This window comes from Palaemon carinicauda, chromosome 1 (genome assembly GCF_036898095.1).
Source record: "Palaemon carinicauda isolate YSFRI2023 chromosome 1, ASM3689809v2, whole genome shotgun sequence".
In the NCBI taxonomy this organism is placed as follows: domain Eukaryota; kingdom Metazoa; phylum Arthropoda; class Malacostraca; order Decapoda; family Palaemonidae; genus Palaemon; species Palaemon carinicauda.
In genome coordinates, this window is record NC_090725.1 from 138,425,541 (window position 1) to 138,440,911 (window position 15,371).

A 15,371-nucleotide genomic window follows, 5' to 3' on the forward strand; every position below is an offset into this window, starting at 1 on the left:
CAAGCTTTGCTTGGTTTTGCATACAGCAAATCCTGTATGCTCTGGATGCTATGTTGGCTCATATAAACTTTTGTTCGTATAAGAGTACAAACTTTGGCTAGCTTCGCATACAGCGAGACCTGTATGCTCTTGTTATGTTTGTTCATATGGTATATGCAAACCTCGAGACTTTTTCCTAAGTCTAGTATGACCCTTCCCTGCAGGGGGCAGGAAGCACTAATATAGTTCATGATTAGAAGTAATGACGTATAACGGTAACGCCACATATCTCTATGGTCTGGATGACCAAGGAAATATTGTCCTGAGGTTAAGGCACATTTGGAAAATCCACAGATACAGTACTTTGTAAATAATGCTCTGGTAACCTTCCATCAGGACGACATGGCCTGAGCCCAAAAAACGGATTTTGAGCGAGGCGAAAAATCTATTTTTGGGTGAGATATCCATGTCGTCCTGATGGACCCGCCCTCCTTTTTATAGAAAAGGCCTTGGCAGGATCCCTCCAGAAACTTCTATATCTGTAGCACCTTGCTTAACGCTACAAGGAATAAAACATGGCGGCGACGATGGCGCCATCTAGATACTCAAGGTAGTAATGGAGGAAGGGTACCTTGATAATGGCTCCCCTTCTATATTTGCCACTTTCCCCCTCGAAGCAAAAACGCTATTCGGGGTGAAGATTGCTATGTGTCGTATCAAGATATACGTCTCCTGATATTATGCGATATCCTTGAGAGAAATTTTAAGGATATTCGTGCCAGGAGTTACAATTCTGGAGACCTAAAGGTAAATTCTCTTGGAATATCACTGTAGTCAAATATACCCTAGGAAGCTACTTATAGGAACCTTCCATCAGGACGACATGGCTATCTCACCCAAAAATAGATTTTTTGCTTCGCTCAAAATATGTTTTACTGCCCACCACCTACAAGATGTCACCCACAGGAACATGGAGACCTTTTCCATTGGCCTTGTGGTGGTTGCACAAGCGATTTAAACACCTCAGGCTTCTTGATGGACAATTAGCAGATGGTGGAGGGCATTGATTACCCAGGATTAAGTCTGAGATGAATGTTAAGAGTGACTGGCTCTTTACTTCCTCTCCTCTCTTGGGGAAATAGCACCTATGGTACAGTACTCTGCAAGCTAACCTCCTCTGTCTGCAGGTAAAACCATTTCCCTTGTGTAACCTGGTATAGAAATACTGTATATATTTGTTGCATTGCCATAGCCCCTGGCGAGGTGGGATTAGGTAACGTCTATGGCTTATTAAAAAATTCCTACATTTTTGAGAATTCTTACACAGACTAGTCACACGTGCAGTATCACACAATCACACAGATTGCTCAAGGCTGCTAAAACGTGTTATTGCACATTGGGTTTAGCGAAGTGTCAGGGTTTTCCTCCCTTATATGTGCATAACACATATAAGGGAAAACCCTGAGTTAATAGCCAGCCAGTTGGTTAAGACTTCCACCCACCTAGAGGTGAATCATCTCTAATAAAGAGCAAAAGGGTTTGTATTTAGTGTTGGAACAAATATTGATGTGAAGTAATTAGTATTTTTAAATATTTAACTTAGCCGGTGAATATATAATAGCTGCAACTCTGCGGCTCGACAGAAAACACACTCAAAAAACTCGTGAGCGATCGCTATGAAGGTTGCGGGTGTGCCCACCAGCACCAACTGTCGGCCAGATACCACTCTTGCATGTAAACAAACCCTTCAATTCTTCTCTGTCGACGTTGACGACAAGACGTATTCATACTCGCTGTAGAACCTGGAGTTTTCTCATCATATTTGGTGAAGTACTTTATTTTGGTTTGAGCTTTCGCAATGCAGGTGTTTTTCCTCAACATAAACTCTTGAACTCTTTATTGAATCAGATTATTTGTTGATGACTTGGATTGTTTTTGGAATTTTCTTTGACTAATTCAAAATGGCTGACCCTTCTCAAGTACCTAGATTTCGAAAGTGTAATGCTAGGGACTGTAATAGGCGTCTTCCAAAGGCTTCTCTCGACCCACATACTGTTTGTTCCAATTGTCGGGGTAAAACCTGTCAATTGGGAGATCGGTGTGAGGAATGCGTGGGCCTTTCGGAATTCGATTGGCTCGAATACGATAAATATGCACGTAGACTAGAGAGAGATAGGGTAAGGAGGAGTTCATCTAGGTCTGTAGATTTTTCCTCTCCACATGCCCCTGAACCTAATCCTTCCCCTGTAGTGGTTGTTCCTAACCCCCCTTCTAGCACCCAGGAACCGTCTATGCAAGACATGTTACGTGCTATTCATGCCTTGGGGGAAAGAGTTGAAGCGTTAGCAACTGATCGTAATCAACTCATGGCTGACGTGAAGGAACTTAAGTGTCATAGTGCCACGGCGGAAAGTGGGAAAGTGATTAGTGCGCAAAGTGTTGTGAACAGTGTTGCGACCGAGGGCTCGTCTGTTCGTGCCTGTCGTTCACCTAGTCCGGGACCTCTTGCAAGCTCCCAAGCCCAGGGGAGAAGTAATGTCGTACAACTTATGGGTTCGAGAGGCCTTGATCAGCGAACAGACGTTCCCTCTATGGTTTCAGGCGTATCTCACCAAGATCGCCCCTACCATAAGACGAGAGAGCCCATTTTTTCCTCGTCTTCCGAAGGCTTTTCACGCAAGAAACCGTGGAGCAAGGTTTCTAGGCCTCTTAAACGGAAGTCGGTCCCTTCAGGACAGGTCCAACGTCCTGGATGTAGTCATTGGGACAGTTCGGACCCGTTGCAGTCATCGGATGACTGCTCGCCGCCTAAGCAAGGCAAAGTTGTGCCGTCTCAGACGCTAACCCCGTCGGTTACCGCACCCATTCCCGTGGACCCAAAATGGGTTATACTGCAGGACATGCAGTCTAAGCTTGCGTCCCTTATGGAAGACTACAATGCCGATAAGGTTTCCGTTGAGCCTAGCCGTTTATCTCATCGAGATCCTGGCCTTCAGCCACCCAAACGTTCTTTTGTGCGTCCTGTTGACGCTGGTGTAGCCAAGTCACGTCAAGCAGTTGAGGTAGAACCACACTCGATGCGATCTCGTGTGGATTTTCAGCCGCATTTGGACGTTAGGCAACTTGCGGATGCGCCTGGTGACGTTCAGGACGTTCGCCAACCATCGGAGTTGACTTGTTTTGACGCTGAGCGTCAACTTCCGCAACCTAGAGTTGTTTTGACTGCTCAGACTAGGCGGTCTAAGCAGTCTCGGGTGGACGCTGTGCGTCCTCACGCACCTGTTGTTGTTGACAGTTCCCAGACTGTCAAGCAGTTACAGGATGCTGCGTCCTGGTCCGCCTCTTATGCACCAGTGCGGGTGGACGCTGCGTGTCAAGCATTGCCAACCCCTTTGCTTGTTTCTCATCAGTTGTCAGAAGAGGAACTTTCGGATGAGGACGTTGCTGACCCTCAGCCTGAGGATCATCCTTCAGATATTGATGAACCAAGAGCAGTTCCGCCATCTATGGACTTTTAAGAAAGTCATGCTCATTTTTAAAGAGTTGTTTCCCGAACACTTTGTCTCTGTGGCTCCTCGTTCGCCGCCGTCTGAGTTTGTTTTAGGCGTACCTGCTGACATGCCAGCCTTTACAAAACTTGTACTCTCTCGCTCGTCCAAGAGAGCTTTACGGCTTTTAGGCGATTGGTTGGAAACCAAGAGGAGTTTAGGGAAGACGGCCTTTGCCTTCCCCCCATCTAAACTCTCGTCTAGATCGAGCGTCTGGTATGCCACGGGAGAAGTTCTCGGCTTGGGAGTCCCTGCCTCTGCCCAGGGCGACTTCTCAAGCCTTGTAGACTCTCCCCGCCGCCTAGCCATGAGACGCTCGAAGATTAGTTGGTCATCCTCGGACCTTGACCATCTACTTAAAGGAATTTTTAGAGCTTTTGAAGTTTTCAACTTCCTTGACTGGTGTTTGGGAGCCTTGAGTAGGAAAATCTCATCGGCTGATAGAGATGTCTCCTTACTCATTATGTCCTGCATGGATAAGGCCATCCGCGATGGATCCAATGAGCTCTCCTCCTCGTTTACTTCAGGAGTCCTTAAGAAGCGAGAGTCTCTTTGCTCTTTTCTGTCGGCAGGAGTTACTCCCTGTCAACGATCTGAGCTACTCTTTGCCCCCTTATCGAAGTTTTTGTTCCCTGAACTTTTGGTTAAGGACATAGCTTTGTCACTCGTGCAGAAGGACACCCATGACTTGGTAACGTCCTCTGCTCGCAAAGGGACTCCTTCGACTTCCTTTTCTGCTAGACCAAGGATAGACACTCCAGCGTCCAGGTTTATTCCGCCCTTTTGTGGCAGAGCTCCCAGCAGGGGAAGTACTCGTGCCGAAGGAAAGAGAGGAAAGAGGAAAGGAGCCAAGTCCTCACGTGGCAGAGTCTGACTGCCCGCAGCTTCAGACAGCAGTAGGTGCCAGACTCAAGAACTTCCGGCGAGCCTGGGAGAAGAGAGGCGCAGACCAACAGTCTGTGAGGTTGCTCAGAGAGGGGTACAAAATTCCATTTGTACACAAACCTCCTCTAGCGACTTCCCCCATCGATCTCTCTCCCAATTACCGAGAGGAAGCAAAGAGACAAGCCCTGAAACTAGAAGTGTCTCTTTTGCTAGAGAAGGGAGCGGTGGTCAAAGTCTCGGACCTTCAATCACCGGGGTTTTACAACCGTCTCTTCCTAGTACCGAAGAAGACAGGAGGTTGGAGACCGGTGCTAGACGTCAGTGCTCTGAACGTCTTTATCACGAAGACAAAGTTCACCATGGAGACCACGAAATCAGTCTTAGCAGCGGTCAGAAAGGGAGACTGGATGGTCTCTCTTGACCTAAGAGACGCATACTTCCACATCCCCATTCACTCAGATTCCCAACCTTTTCTGAGGTTTGTTTTCGACAATGTGGTGTACCAGTTTCGGGCCCTGTGCTTTGGCCTAAGTCCTGCTCCTCTCGTGTTTACGAGGCTTATGAGGAATGTGGCAAAATTCCTCCATTTATCGGGAATCCGAGCCTCCCTTTACTTGGACGACTGGCTTCTCAGAGCCTCGTCCAGTCATCGCTGTCTGAAGGATCTCAATTGGACATTGGATCTGACCAAGGAATTGGGACTTTTGGTCAACATGGAAAAGTCACAGCTGATTCCATCCCAAACTATACTGTATTTAGGGATGGAGATTCGCAGTCCAGTTTTTCGGGCTTTTCTGTCTGCCCCCCGAATAGATCAAGCCCTGCTCGTAATCCAAAGGATGTTGAAGAGAGAACGTTGCTCAGTCAGGAATTGGATGAGTCAGGAACTCTATCATCCCTGGAGCAGTTTGTCTCGCTAGGAAGGCTACACCTCCGACCTCTCCAGTTCCATCTAGCTTTTCACTGGAAAAAGGACAAGACGCTAGAGGCGGTCTCAATCCCGATTTCCGAAACAGTAAAGACATGCCTGAATTGGTGGAAAGACAATATCAGTCTAAGAGAGGGACTTCCCCTAGCAGTTCAGAAACCAAACCACGTTCTATTCTCAGACACATCGGATTTGGGTTGGGGTGCAACACTGGACGGTCGGGAATGCTCAGGTCTGTGGACCTCAAGTCAGAGGAGCATGCACATCAACGGCAAGGAGCTTTTGGCAGTCCACCTGGCCTTGATGAGCTTCGAGAGTCTCCTTCGAAACAAAGTGGTGGAGATCAACTCGGACAATACCACAGCCTTGGCTTACATTTCCAAGCAAGGAGGCACCCACTCCCTGACACTGTACGAGATCGCAAGGGACCTGCTCATTTGGTCAAGAGATCGAGGCATCTCCCTGGTAACGAGGTTTATCCAGGGCGACTTGAACGTCTTAGCAGATTGCCTCAGTCGGAGGGGTCAGGTAATTCCTACAGAATGGACCCTCCACAAGGACGTGTGCAAGAGGCTTTGGGCGACTTGGGGTCAACCCACCATAGACCTCTTTGCAACCTCGATGACCAAGAGGCTTCCAATCTATTGCTCTCCAGTCCCAGACCCAGCAGCAATACATATAGACGCCTTTCTCCTAGATTGGTCTCACCTAGACCTATATGCATTCCCACCATTCAAGATTGTGAACAAGGTACTGCAGAAATTCGCCTCTCACGAAGGGACAAGGTTGACGTTAGTTGCTCCCCTCTGGCCCGCGAGAGAATGGTTCACCGAGGTACTTCGATGGCTGGTAGACTTTCCAAGAAGTCTTCCTCTAAGAGTAGACCTGTTACGTCAGCCCCACGTAAAGAAGGTACACCAAGGCCTCCACGCTCTTCGTCTAACTGCCTTCAGACTATCGAAAGACTCTCTAGAGCTAGAGGCTTTTCGAAGGAGGCAGCCAGTGCGATTGCAAGAGCGAGGAGAGCTTCTACCATTAGAGTTTACCAATCGAAGTGGGAAATCTTCCGAGACTGGTGCAAGTCAGTATCTGTATCCTCGTCCAGTACCTCTGTAGCCCAAATCGCTGATTTTCTCTTATACCTGAGAAGGGTTCGCTCCCTTTCAGCTCCCACGATCAAGGGCTACAGGAGCATGTTGGCTTCGGTCTTCCGGCATAGAGGCTTAGATCTTTCCAACAATAAAGATCTACAAGATCTCCTTAAGTCTTTTGAGACCTCTAAGGAACGTCGTTTGGCTACTCCTGGATGGAACTTAGACGTGGTCCTAAGGTTCCTCATGTCAGACAGGTTTGAGCCTTTACATTCAGCCTCCCTGAAGGATCTCACTCTTAAGACTCTTTTCCTGGTGTGCTTGGCCTCGGCTAAAAGAGTCAGTGAGCTTCATGCCTTCAGCAAGAACATCGGTTTTTTGACAGAAAAAGCCACTAGTTCTCTTCAACTTGGTTTCCTGGCCAAGAATGAACTGCCTTCTCGTCCTTGGCCTAAATCTTTTGATATTCCTAGCTTATCAGAGATCGTAGGCAACGAACTAGAGAGAGTATTATGTCCCGTTAGAGCTCTTAAGTTCTATTTAGCTCGTACTAAGCCTTTACGAGGTAAATCTGAAGCGTTATGGTGTTCGGTTAAGAAACCATCCTTACCTATGTCAAAGAATGCTTTGTCATATTTTATCAGATTTTTAATACGAGAAGCCCATTCCCACTTGAGTGAGGAAGACCGATCTTTGCTTAAGGTTAAGACGCACGAGATTAGAGCTATAGCAACTTCCGTGGCCTTCAAGCAAAATAGATCTCTGCAAAGTATCATGGACGCGACCTTTTGGAGAAGCAAGTCAGTGTTCGCGTCATTTTACTTGAAAGATGTCCAGACTCTTTACGAGGACTGCTACACACTGGGTCCATTCGTAGCAGCGAGTGCAGTAGTGGGTGAGGGTTCTACCACTACACTTCCCTAATTCCAATATCCTTTTAATCTGTCTCTTGAAATGTTTTTAATGTTGTTTTATGGGTTGTTCGGAAGGCTAAGAAGCCTTTCGCATCCTGGTTGATTTGGCGGGTGGTCGAAGTCATTTCTTGAGAGCGCCCAGATTAGGGGTTTGATGAGGTCCTGTTGTATGGGTTGCAGCCCTTGATACTTCAGCTCCTGGGAGTCTTTCAGCATCCTAAGAGGATCGCTGGGCTCCGTGAGGAAGACAGACTTACAAGGCAGAGTAATCGTCTAAGTCAACTTCCTTACCAGGTACCTATATATTTTGGTTTTGTTATATTGATAACTGTCAAAATGAAAAAACTCTTAGCTTATACGCTGTAAACTTAATTAACTCTGGTCTCTACCCACCGCCTTGGGTGTGAATCAGCTATTATATATTCACCGGCTAAGTTAAATATTTAAAAATGATATTTTAATTATAAAATAAATTTTTGAATATACTTACCCGGTGAATATATAAATTAAATGACCCTCCCTTCCTCCCCAATAGAGACGCAGCGGGACGAGAAGAATTGAAGGGTTTGTTTACATGCAAGAGTGGTATCTGGCCGACAGTTGGCGCTGGTGGGCACACCCGCAACCTTCATAGCGATCGCTCGCGAGTTTTTTGAGTGTGTTTTCTGTCGAGCCGCAGAGTTGCAGCTATTATATATTCACCGGGTAAGTATATTCAAAAATTTATTTTATAATTAAAATATCATTTTTCCTAATGACACAAATCTTGATCTCTTTATACAAACTTGGCCTGCCAACACTTATCTCCCTGCCAGTCCTACCTGCAATCAAAAGTGACGAGACAACAGTGTGTGCGTGTGAGCAGGGTAGCTGGTACCCTCCTCCTGCTAACTAATGGTGGAGTAGTTACATTTCGCTAAAAGTCTTATGCCTAGGCTTCCAGTTTTGCCAAAAGTATATTACCTAATAAAGAGCTGAAGGTTTGAATCATAAGGAAAAATACAAATTTCTTTAAATTTGTCATGTTTGTAAAAATTGTTTTTTTTTATATTGTATAGAAATTGAATCTTTTGTAATTTCAGGAGCAGTCTAGGCTGATTTTAAGAATGATGTTCAAACAAAATATATAGCCAGCATGAAGTAATTAATAAAAAGAAATACAAAATGGATGATTCCATGCTTGAAATAGTCGAAGGGGAAGTTGAGATTATGAGGGTAAGTTTCTCTATACAGTACATTTGATTTTAAAATTTGTTTGTACACTATTTTCTTTTTATTGCTTAAAGTTGACATGCCTTGGGTTTTTCTAGCTTTTCTGGATATAAGTTTGTTCCAGCACCAAATACAAACCTTTCAGCTCTTTACTATGGAGATGCTATTTAGCGACAGCTAAAACTCGCCGTAAAAATTTTAGCGAGGTGTTACTCCCCTCCTTTGGTTAGCGGGAGGTAGACTCACTCCATTGCTCACACATGCAATAGCCAGCATATGCCACTTTGCTTTTTGGCTCGAAAGAGAATGGACATTGTCTGATCTCCTCAGGGAATCTGTTGGGTAAGAGTTGAGGCATCTTGACGTTAGGACAACCTTGCAGCTCAGAAGTCCCGGTTGTTTCCCCTAGAGAAGCAACTCAGAATTCCTCCGCAGAGGAATCTCTGTCCACTGACGCAATACATCAGCTGTGGCCCTCTTAGGGCTTCAGGGCTTTCCTTTGAGAGAATGCTTGCCAGAGGTTCTCCGGCGAGGAACACACCATGAGAGTGAGGCTCTCTCATACAGGATGATTATCAATTCCCCCTCTAGGCCTACTAGCGGTAGCGCTCTGGAACAGTCTTTTGTTTTGGTACCCGGAGTAAGCTTAGTACCTTCCCCTCCTCATACATCTTCGGCTGACAATCGTAGACATAGAACGAATCACCACTCAACAAGTTCATTGTGAACTACAAGTTCAGAATGCTGACGCTTCAGCACATAAGGACCCTTCTGCCCAAACAGGCATACACAGTCTCCATAGACATGACGGATGCTTACTGGCATGTGCCAATCAACCGTCAGGTTTCCCCCTACCTAGGGTTCAAGCTCCAGAAAAGAAAATACGTTTTCAGAGCCATGCCCTTCGGTCTGAACATTGCTCCAAGAATATTCACAAAGCTTGCGAACGCAGTCATTCGACAATTACGCCTCATGTGTGTCCAGGTGATGGCCTACCTGGACGATTAGCTGGTGTGGGCAGCATCCAAAGAAGAATGCAAGCAAGCCTCCAGAAAAGTGATTCAATTCCTAGAAAACCTAGGGTTCAAGATCAACCTGAAAAAGTTTCGGCTTTCTCCTGCTCAAAAGTTCCAGTGGCTGGGAGTTCACTGGGACCTACAGTCACATTGCCTCTCTTTGCCCACAGCAAAGAGGAAGGAGATAGCAAGGTCTGTCAAAAGTCTTCTTCAATCTCGAAGAATATTAAGAAGACGACAAGAGAGAGTGTTGGGGTCTCTCCAGTTTGCCTCTTTGATGGACCCACTTTTGAGAGTGCAGTTAAAAGATGCATCAGGAGTCTGGAGAAAATACGCTTACAACGATCAAAGAGATCTACGAAGACCATTCCCAAATTGTCTGCGATCCATTCTCAAGCCATGGTCGGAAGCAAAGAACCTAAGAAGAAAGGTACCCTTGCAACCACCTTCACCAGTAGTCACCGTTCACACGGATGCCTTCAAGGAAGGTTGGGGAGGTCACACTCATCGTCGGAAGGTGCAGGGGACCTGGTCTCCACTCTTCAAGTCCTTCCACATAACTTCCTGGAAGCCATGGCAGTTTTTCTATCTCTGAAGAAACTGAGACTTCGCTGCTCAATCCACATCCGCCTGGTTTTAGACAGCGAAGTGATAATGAGATGCATAAATCGACAGGGCTCAAGATCGCCTCAATTAAATCAAGTGATGTTGGCCATCTTTCATCTATCCAAGAGGATGAAGTGGCACTTGACAGCAGTCCACCTCCAAGGATTCCGCAATGTGACAGCGGATGCTCGATCCAGGATCAATCCGATAGAGTCCGAATGGTCCCTAGACGCAGGATCATTCTCCTTCATATTGAACAAAATCCCAGGACTGCAAGTAGATCTCTTCGCAACGAGCGACAACAAGAAACTATCCCGGTATGTTGCCCTGTACGAGGATCCTCTAGCGGAAGCAACGGACGCGATGTCCGTGGATTGGAACAGATGGTCCAGGATTTACCTGTTCCCACCAACCAACCTGTTGTTGAAAGCCCTCGACAAATTGAGATTCTTTCGGGGGAGGGCAGCGATAGTGGCCCACAAGTGGCCAGGCAGTGTCTGGTTCCCTCTGATAACAGAACTACGCCTGAAGCTGATCCCGTTGCCGGAACCAGTTCTAACTCAGCAAGTGCAGAAATCGACTGTCTACGCTTCATCAGAGAAAACCCAGAACCTTCATCTCATGATTTTCTTACCCTAGCGGTTAAGAAAAGGTTTGGAATTTCTGCAGACAGTATTAACTTCTTAGAAGAATATAAGTCAGTCTACAAGAAGACAATACGAGTCTTCCTGGAAGAAATGGGTAGCCTTTGTTAAGGCGAAGAAACCGCAAGAGATTTCTACGGACTTCTGTTTGTCCTTCTTCATCCGTCAGGACAAGGATTAGCAGCTAATACAATTACTACTTGTAAATCTGCATTGGCTAGGCCGATTCTATACGCCTTCCAGGTGGACTTTTCTAATGAAATCTTCAACAAGATTCCAAAAGCCTGCGCCAAACTTCGACCTGCAGCTCCTCCAAAGCCCATTTCATGGTCTTTGGATAAGGTTCTTCATCTGGCTTCAACTTTGAACAATGAAGATTGCTCGCTGAAAGACTTGACTCAGAAGGGGATATTTCTTTTTGCACTAGCCTCAGGAGCCAGAGTTAGTGAAATAGTGGCCCTCTCGAGGGATGATGGCCACATTCAGTTTACAACGAACGGAGATTTAAATCTCTTTCTGGATCCGTCGTTTCTCGCCAAGAACGAGCTGCCCTCTAAGAGATGGGGTCCCTGGAGAATCTGCCCTCTGAAGGAAGAAGCATCCCTCTGCCCAGTGGAATGCTTAAAGGTCTATCTTTGTAGAACTTCAGACTTTAAGGGAGGTCCGCTTTTCAGGGGAGAGACTTCTGGTTCGACGTTATCCTTGAAACAGATAAGGGCGAAAATCACCTACTTTATTCGCAGAGAGGATCCTGACAGTACACCCGCAGGTCACGATCCGAGAAAAGTTGCCTCGTCTCTAAACTTCTTTCAGACTATGTCGTTTGAAAACCTGCGTGCCTATACTGGATGGAAGTCTTCCAGGGTATTCTTTAAGCACTATGCGAAGCAATTACAGGAAATCAAGTTTCATGTGGTAGCTGCAGGTAGTGTAATAAAACCTGCTGCTTGATTACTGCGAAGGACAGTGCACTAATAGGGACTTTTAGTGAAGGGTGTACATGATAGACTTAGGTATAACATGATAAGTACCGTATATACTCGTGTAATGTTCGATTTTTGAAGGCCTATTTTTCAGTTAAAAAAGTAAGGGTCGAACATTACACGAGCTATATATTTGAAAAAGTAAAAGTTTCTGGCCTACCGGTAGGTAAACGTAAGCTAGGCCTACGCGAAAATTACCCTAGGCTATGCTACCTACCGGTGGGTAATCGTAGGCTATGCTTACACGTATATAAGGTTACCTACTGGTAGGTAAACATAGGCTAGGCCTATATATACAGTACTAACCATGTTCATTTAACACCAGACATATTATTAGCATGGATTTTATTTCCTAAACCATCATAAATAGTTTTTTTCTGCTAGGAGTAATGACTTTACCATAACGCAGTAGGTATGAAGCTAGTAAACTGTCGGGTTGCGTATGTTATAACGTGATATGGTTAATGAAAAAATAAAGCTAATTTTATTTTACTTGGTATTGTATATTAATTGATATTAATAATAAACCGCAAAAATTTTTCTTAATTGAATCCACATTTTTTTTTCTCCAATTTCGAACGCTAGTTTCGGTAACTCCAAACATTTTTACGGCTTGAACGTTATTTGTCGTTTCAGCGGACAGCGGCTGTAATAATTTGAAGCTTGAATTTTGCAGTAAATTTTTTATATTTCTTGGTAGACATCTTGATGGGTTATGAGTAAATTCTTATTCATATATATTGTGAGGAAAAAAAATGATTAGCACAACGGGTAATTATAATCACCGTAATTACCTGCAATTACCGGTAATGGTAATTTGTTACTCAAAACGATGACTAATTTTGTTTGCTACTTGAAGTGTTTGCTTGTTTTTGAAAGCTATTAGGCGGTGATGATAATTGGCTGTTTGCAACTAAAGTGTTCGCTAGAAAATGTACGCTGAATACTCAATTGTTATTGTAAACAGATGTTAGTATTTAGGTGTTCCGATTTGTTTTATACATTTGTTTGTTGCACTTAGGCATAACCCTTACTTTGTTGGTAATTATGGTATGCTGGAGATAAAAGACCTCTAGCCTACTGCCAAAATCAAGACTCGAACATTACATGAGGTATATGATGAATTCATGATTTTGAAGGCAAAATAGGGGGGTCGAACATTACACGAAGTCGAACATTACACGAGTATATACGGTATTGTGTTGTTAGAGACACTATGAACTGTTTTATCTAACTAGGTGACCTCAAGCATGATAATTTGACACAAGTGCCAGCATTTTATATGCTAGTGTTCCTGGTAATAACATTATGCAGTGAAATACTTTATTTCTTTGAGTGGCTTTTGTTTTCTCTTTTAGATGAAACTTATTTATTTTGTTATTACTGTTATGCTTTTTATGCAATATGTTTAGCATAAATATATTAATTCCAATCATGATTTCTGTGTTTCTTGTAAGTAAACATTAGAAGGAATCTTTGCGTCTCTTTCGCCTCAAGATTTTATAGATCATGTATATCAGAGCATCTTTGATCCTCTTAGGACTTTGTAAGACTAATGTCTTCTCTTTTGCAAACAGGTAAGTTTGGTTGTACCATGTCTATTTTACTGTTTTATGATCCCTACATGAACATAAACCTATCTGTCTAGATCCGGACCTGGGAGGTACAGTATTCTATTCATTGCCTATTAGTACAAACTATGCTTTACGTATATAAGGACACAATACACTTCTGCTTGCTAATTGTTCTTTGAACTCACAATTTTCGGGTTTTTTCCTAGTCTATATAGACTTTTCCCTGTAGGGGGCAGGAAGAGCTGGCATTTGGTATGCTCAGTTGATTGATGAATTACGGTAACATCAAGTGTCTTTGGTCTTGACGACCAGATAGGAAATAGTTAATTCGAGATAACGGCACTATTATAAATCCACAGATATATTAATGCTCTGGTAAACTTCCATCAGCATGACATGGCCTAAGCCCAAAAAATGGATTTTGAGCGAAGTGAAAAATCTATTTTTGGGTGAAAGAGCCATGTCGTCCTGATGGACCCCCCCTCCTTTAGTAAAAGGATATGAATCCCTCCCTTTGGTACTGTATCTGCAACACTTACAAAGCTACAAAGAATGGCTTAGGTGGCGCCTCGCGGTAGCGATTGGGCGAACTATTACAGTACATTAGGAGAATCGAGTGTTTACCTTTTTAACGACTCTCCTATTTACTTGCCACTTTTCCCTCTCGAAGTGAAAATCGCTATTTGGGGTGTAAATAGCTGTGAGATGTGTCAAGATACGTCCTTACGCGATATCCCTTTGTGAATTTTTAAGGGATACTCGCTCCAGGAGTTAGAATTCTGGATACCTTCGGTAAATTCTCTGGGATATATCACTGTACTGTAGTCACATATAACCTAGGAAGCTACTTATGAAGGAACTTCCATCAGGACGACATGGCTCTTTCACCCAAAAATAGATTTTTCACTTCGCTCAAAATCCGTTTTTTGGGTGAGATAGACATGTCGTCCTGATGGACCCGCCCTCCTTTCTAGAAAAGGAGTATACATATGTAACAAATCCCCACTTGAAACTACTCTATCTGTAGCCATCCATGCTTAATTGCAACAAGGAATGGGTTACTCCGTGTTGCATTATAGTAGTACGGGAAAGGGGATCCACCGGGTAACCTTGATGACGGCTCCCCTTCATTTTCGCCACTCTTCTCCCTAAGAGCGAAAACTCTATTCGGGGTGAAGATTGTCATGTGTTGTATCAAGAAATACGTCCTCTGATATTATGCGATATCCTTAGGAATTTTCTTAAGGATACTCGCGTCAGGAGTTAGAATTCTGGAGACCTATGGTCAATTCTCTGGGAGTATCGCTGTAGCTAAATATCCCTTAGAAAGCTGCCTATAGGAACCTTCCGTCAGGACGACATGGCTATCTCACCCAAAAATAGATTTTTCGCTTTGCTCAAAATCCGTTTTTTTAGTTAGTAGAGCGACATTCCTGGTATTTAGCTATAAATTTTAGCTAGTTAGGCAATTTATTCTAGTGAAGATTATGCATACGATATTATTTTATTCCTCTTCCTAAATGTGAAATTACTTTTCGTATACGGCGGGGGCCCCGGTGGTACCAACCATGGCCGTGGTCCCCACCGGAGTTAGGCTAGCCTAACTCGTATATGTATACGTCAGTAAAGTAATTCCCCATATTTAACCTCGCCTTATCGTTCCTTATTAATTCGGATGGGGACATACATCCCATAGAATTTATGGATAAGGTTCGATATATATTCTCTTTTAGAGAAAAGAGGCTAAACCCTTCCTCCCTCACTGAGCCGCCGCCATTACAGGCGGCAACCTCTATCTTTCGTCATTGCCGTTGAGTAGAACTCTGGCTTGACCTAGATAGTTATAACACCGTCTGTCTTCTTTGCCGCCGAGTATCCCGGCTTTGAAGTTAGATGGTAATTCAGGGTGCCCTGTCTTGCAGCCGACAGTGTCGCAGACAGGGGAATCTTTGTTCCTCTGCCGCCCACGACGTCATTGGCACAGGAAGCCA

General features: G+C 44.4%; 1 protein-coding gene across 3 annotated transcripts in view; it reads left to right on the plus strand.

Annotated features, from left to right (window-relative positions):
- Gcn2 (eukaryotic translation initiation factor 2 alpha kinase Gcn2) overlaps positions 1-15,371 on the plus strand; it is a 571,098-nt gene that overhangs the window by 49,095 nt on the left and 506,632 nt on the right. For all 3 annotated transcript variants that reach the window (XR_011046192.1, XR_011046195.1, XM_068385322.1), the window contains exon 2: positions 8,428-8,560. Coding sequence is in view for 1 of the 3 variants with exons in the window: in XM_068385322.1 (XP_068241423.1) it covers positions 8,510-8,560 (51 nt within the window). In the remaining 2 variants the exon portion in view is untranslated. The remainder of the gene's footprint in view (positions 1-8,427; positions 8,561-15,371) is intronic.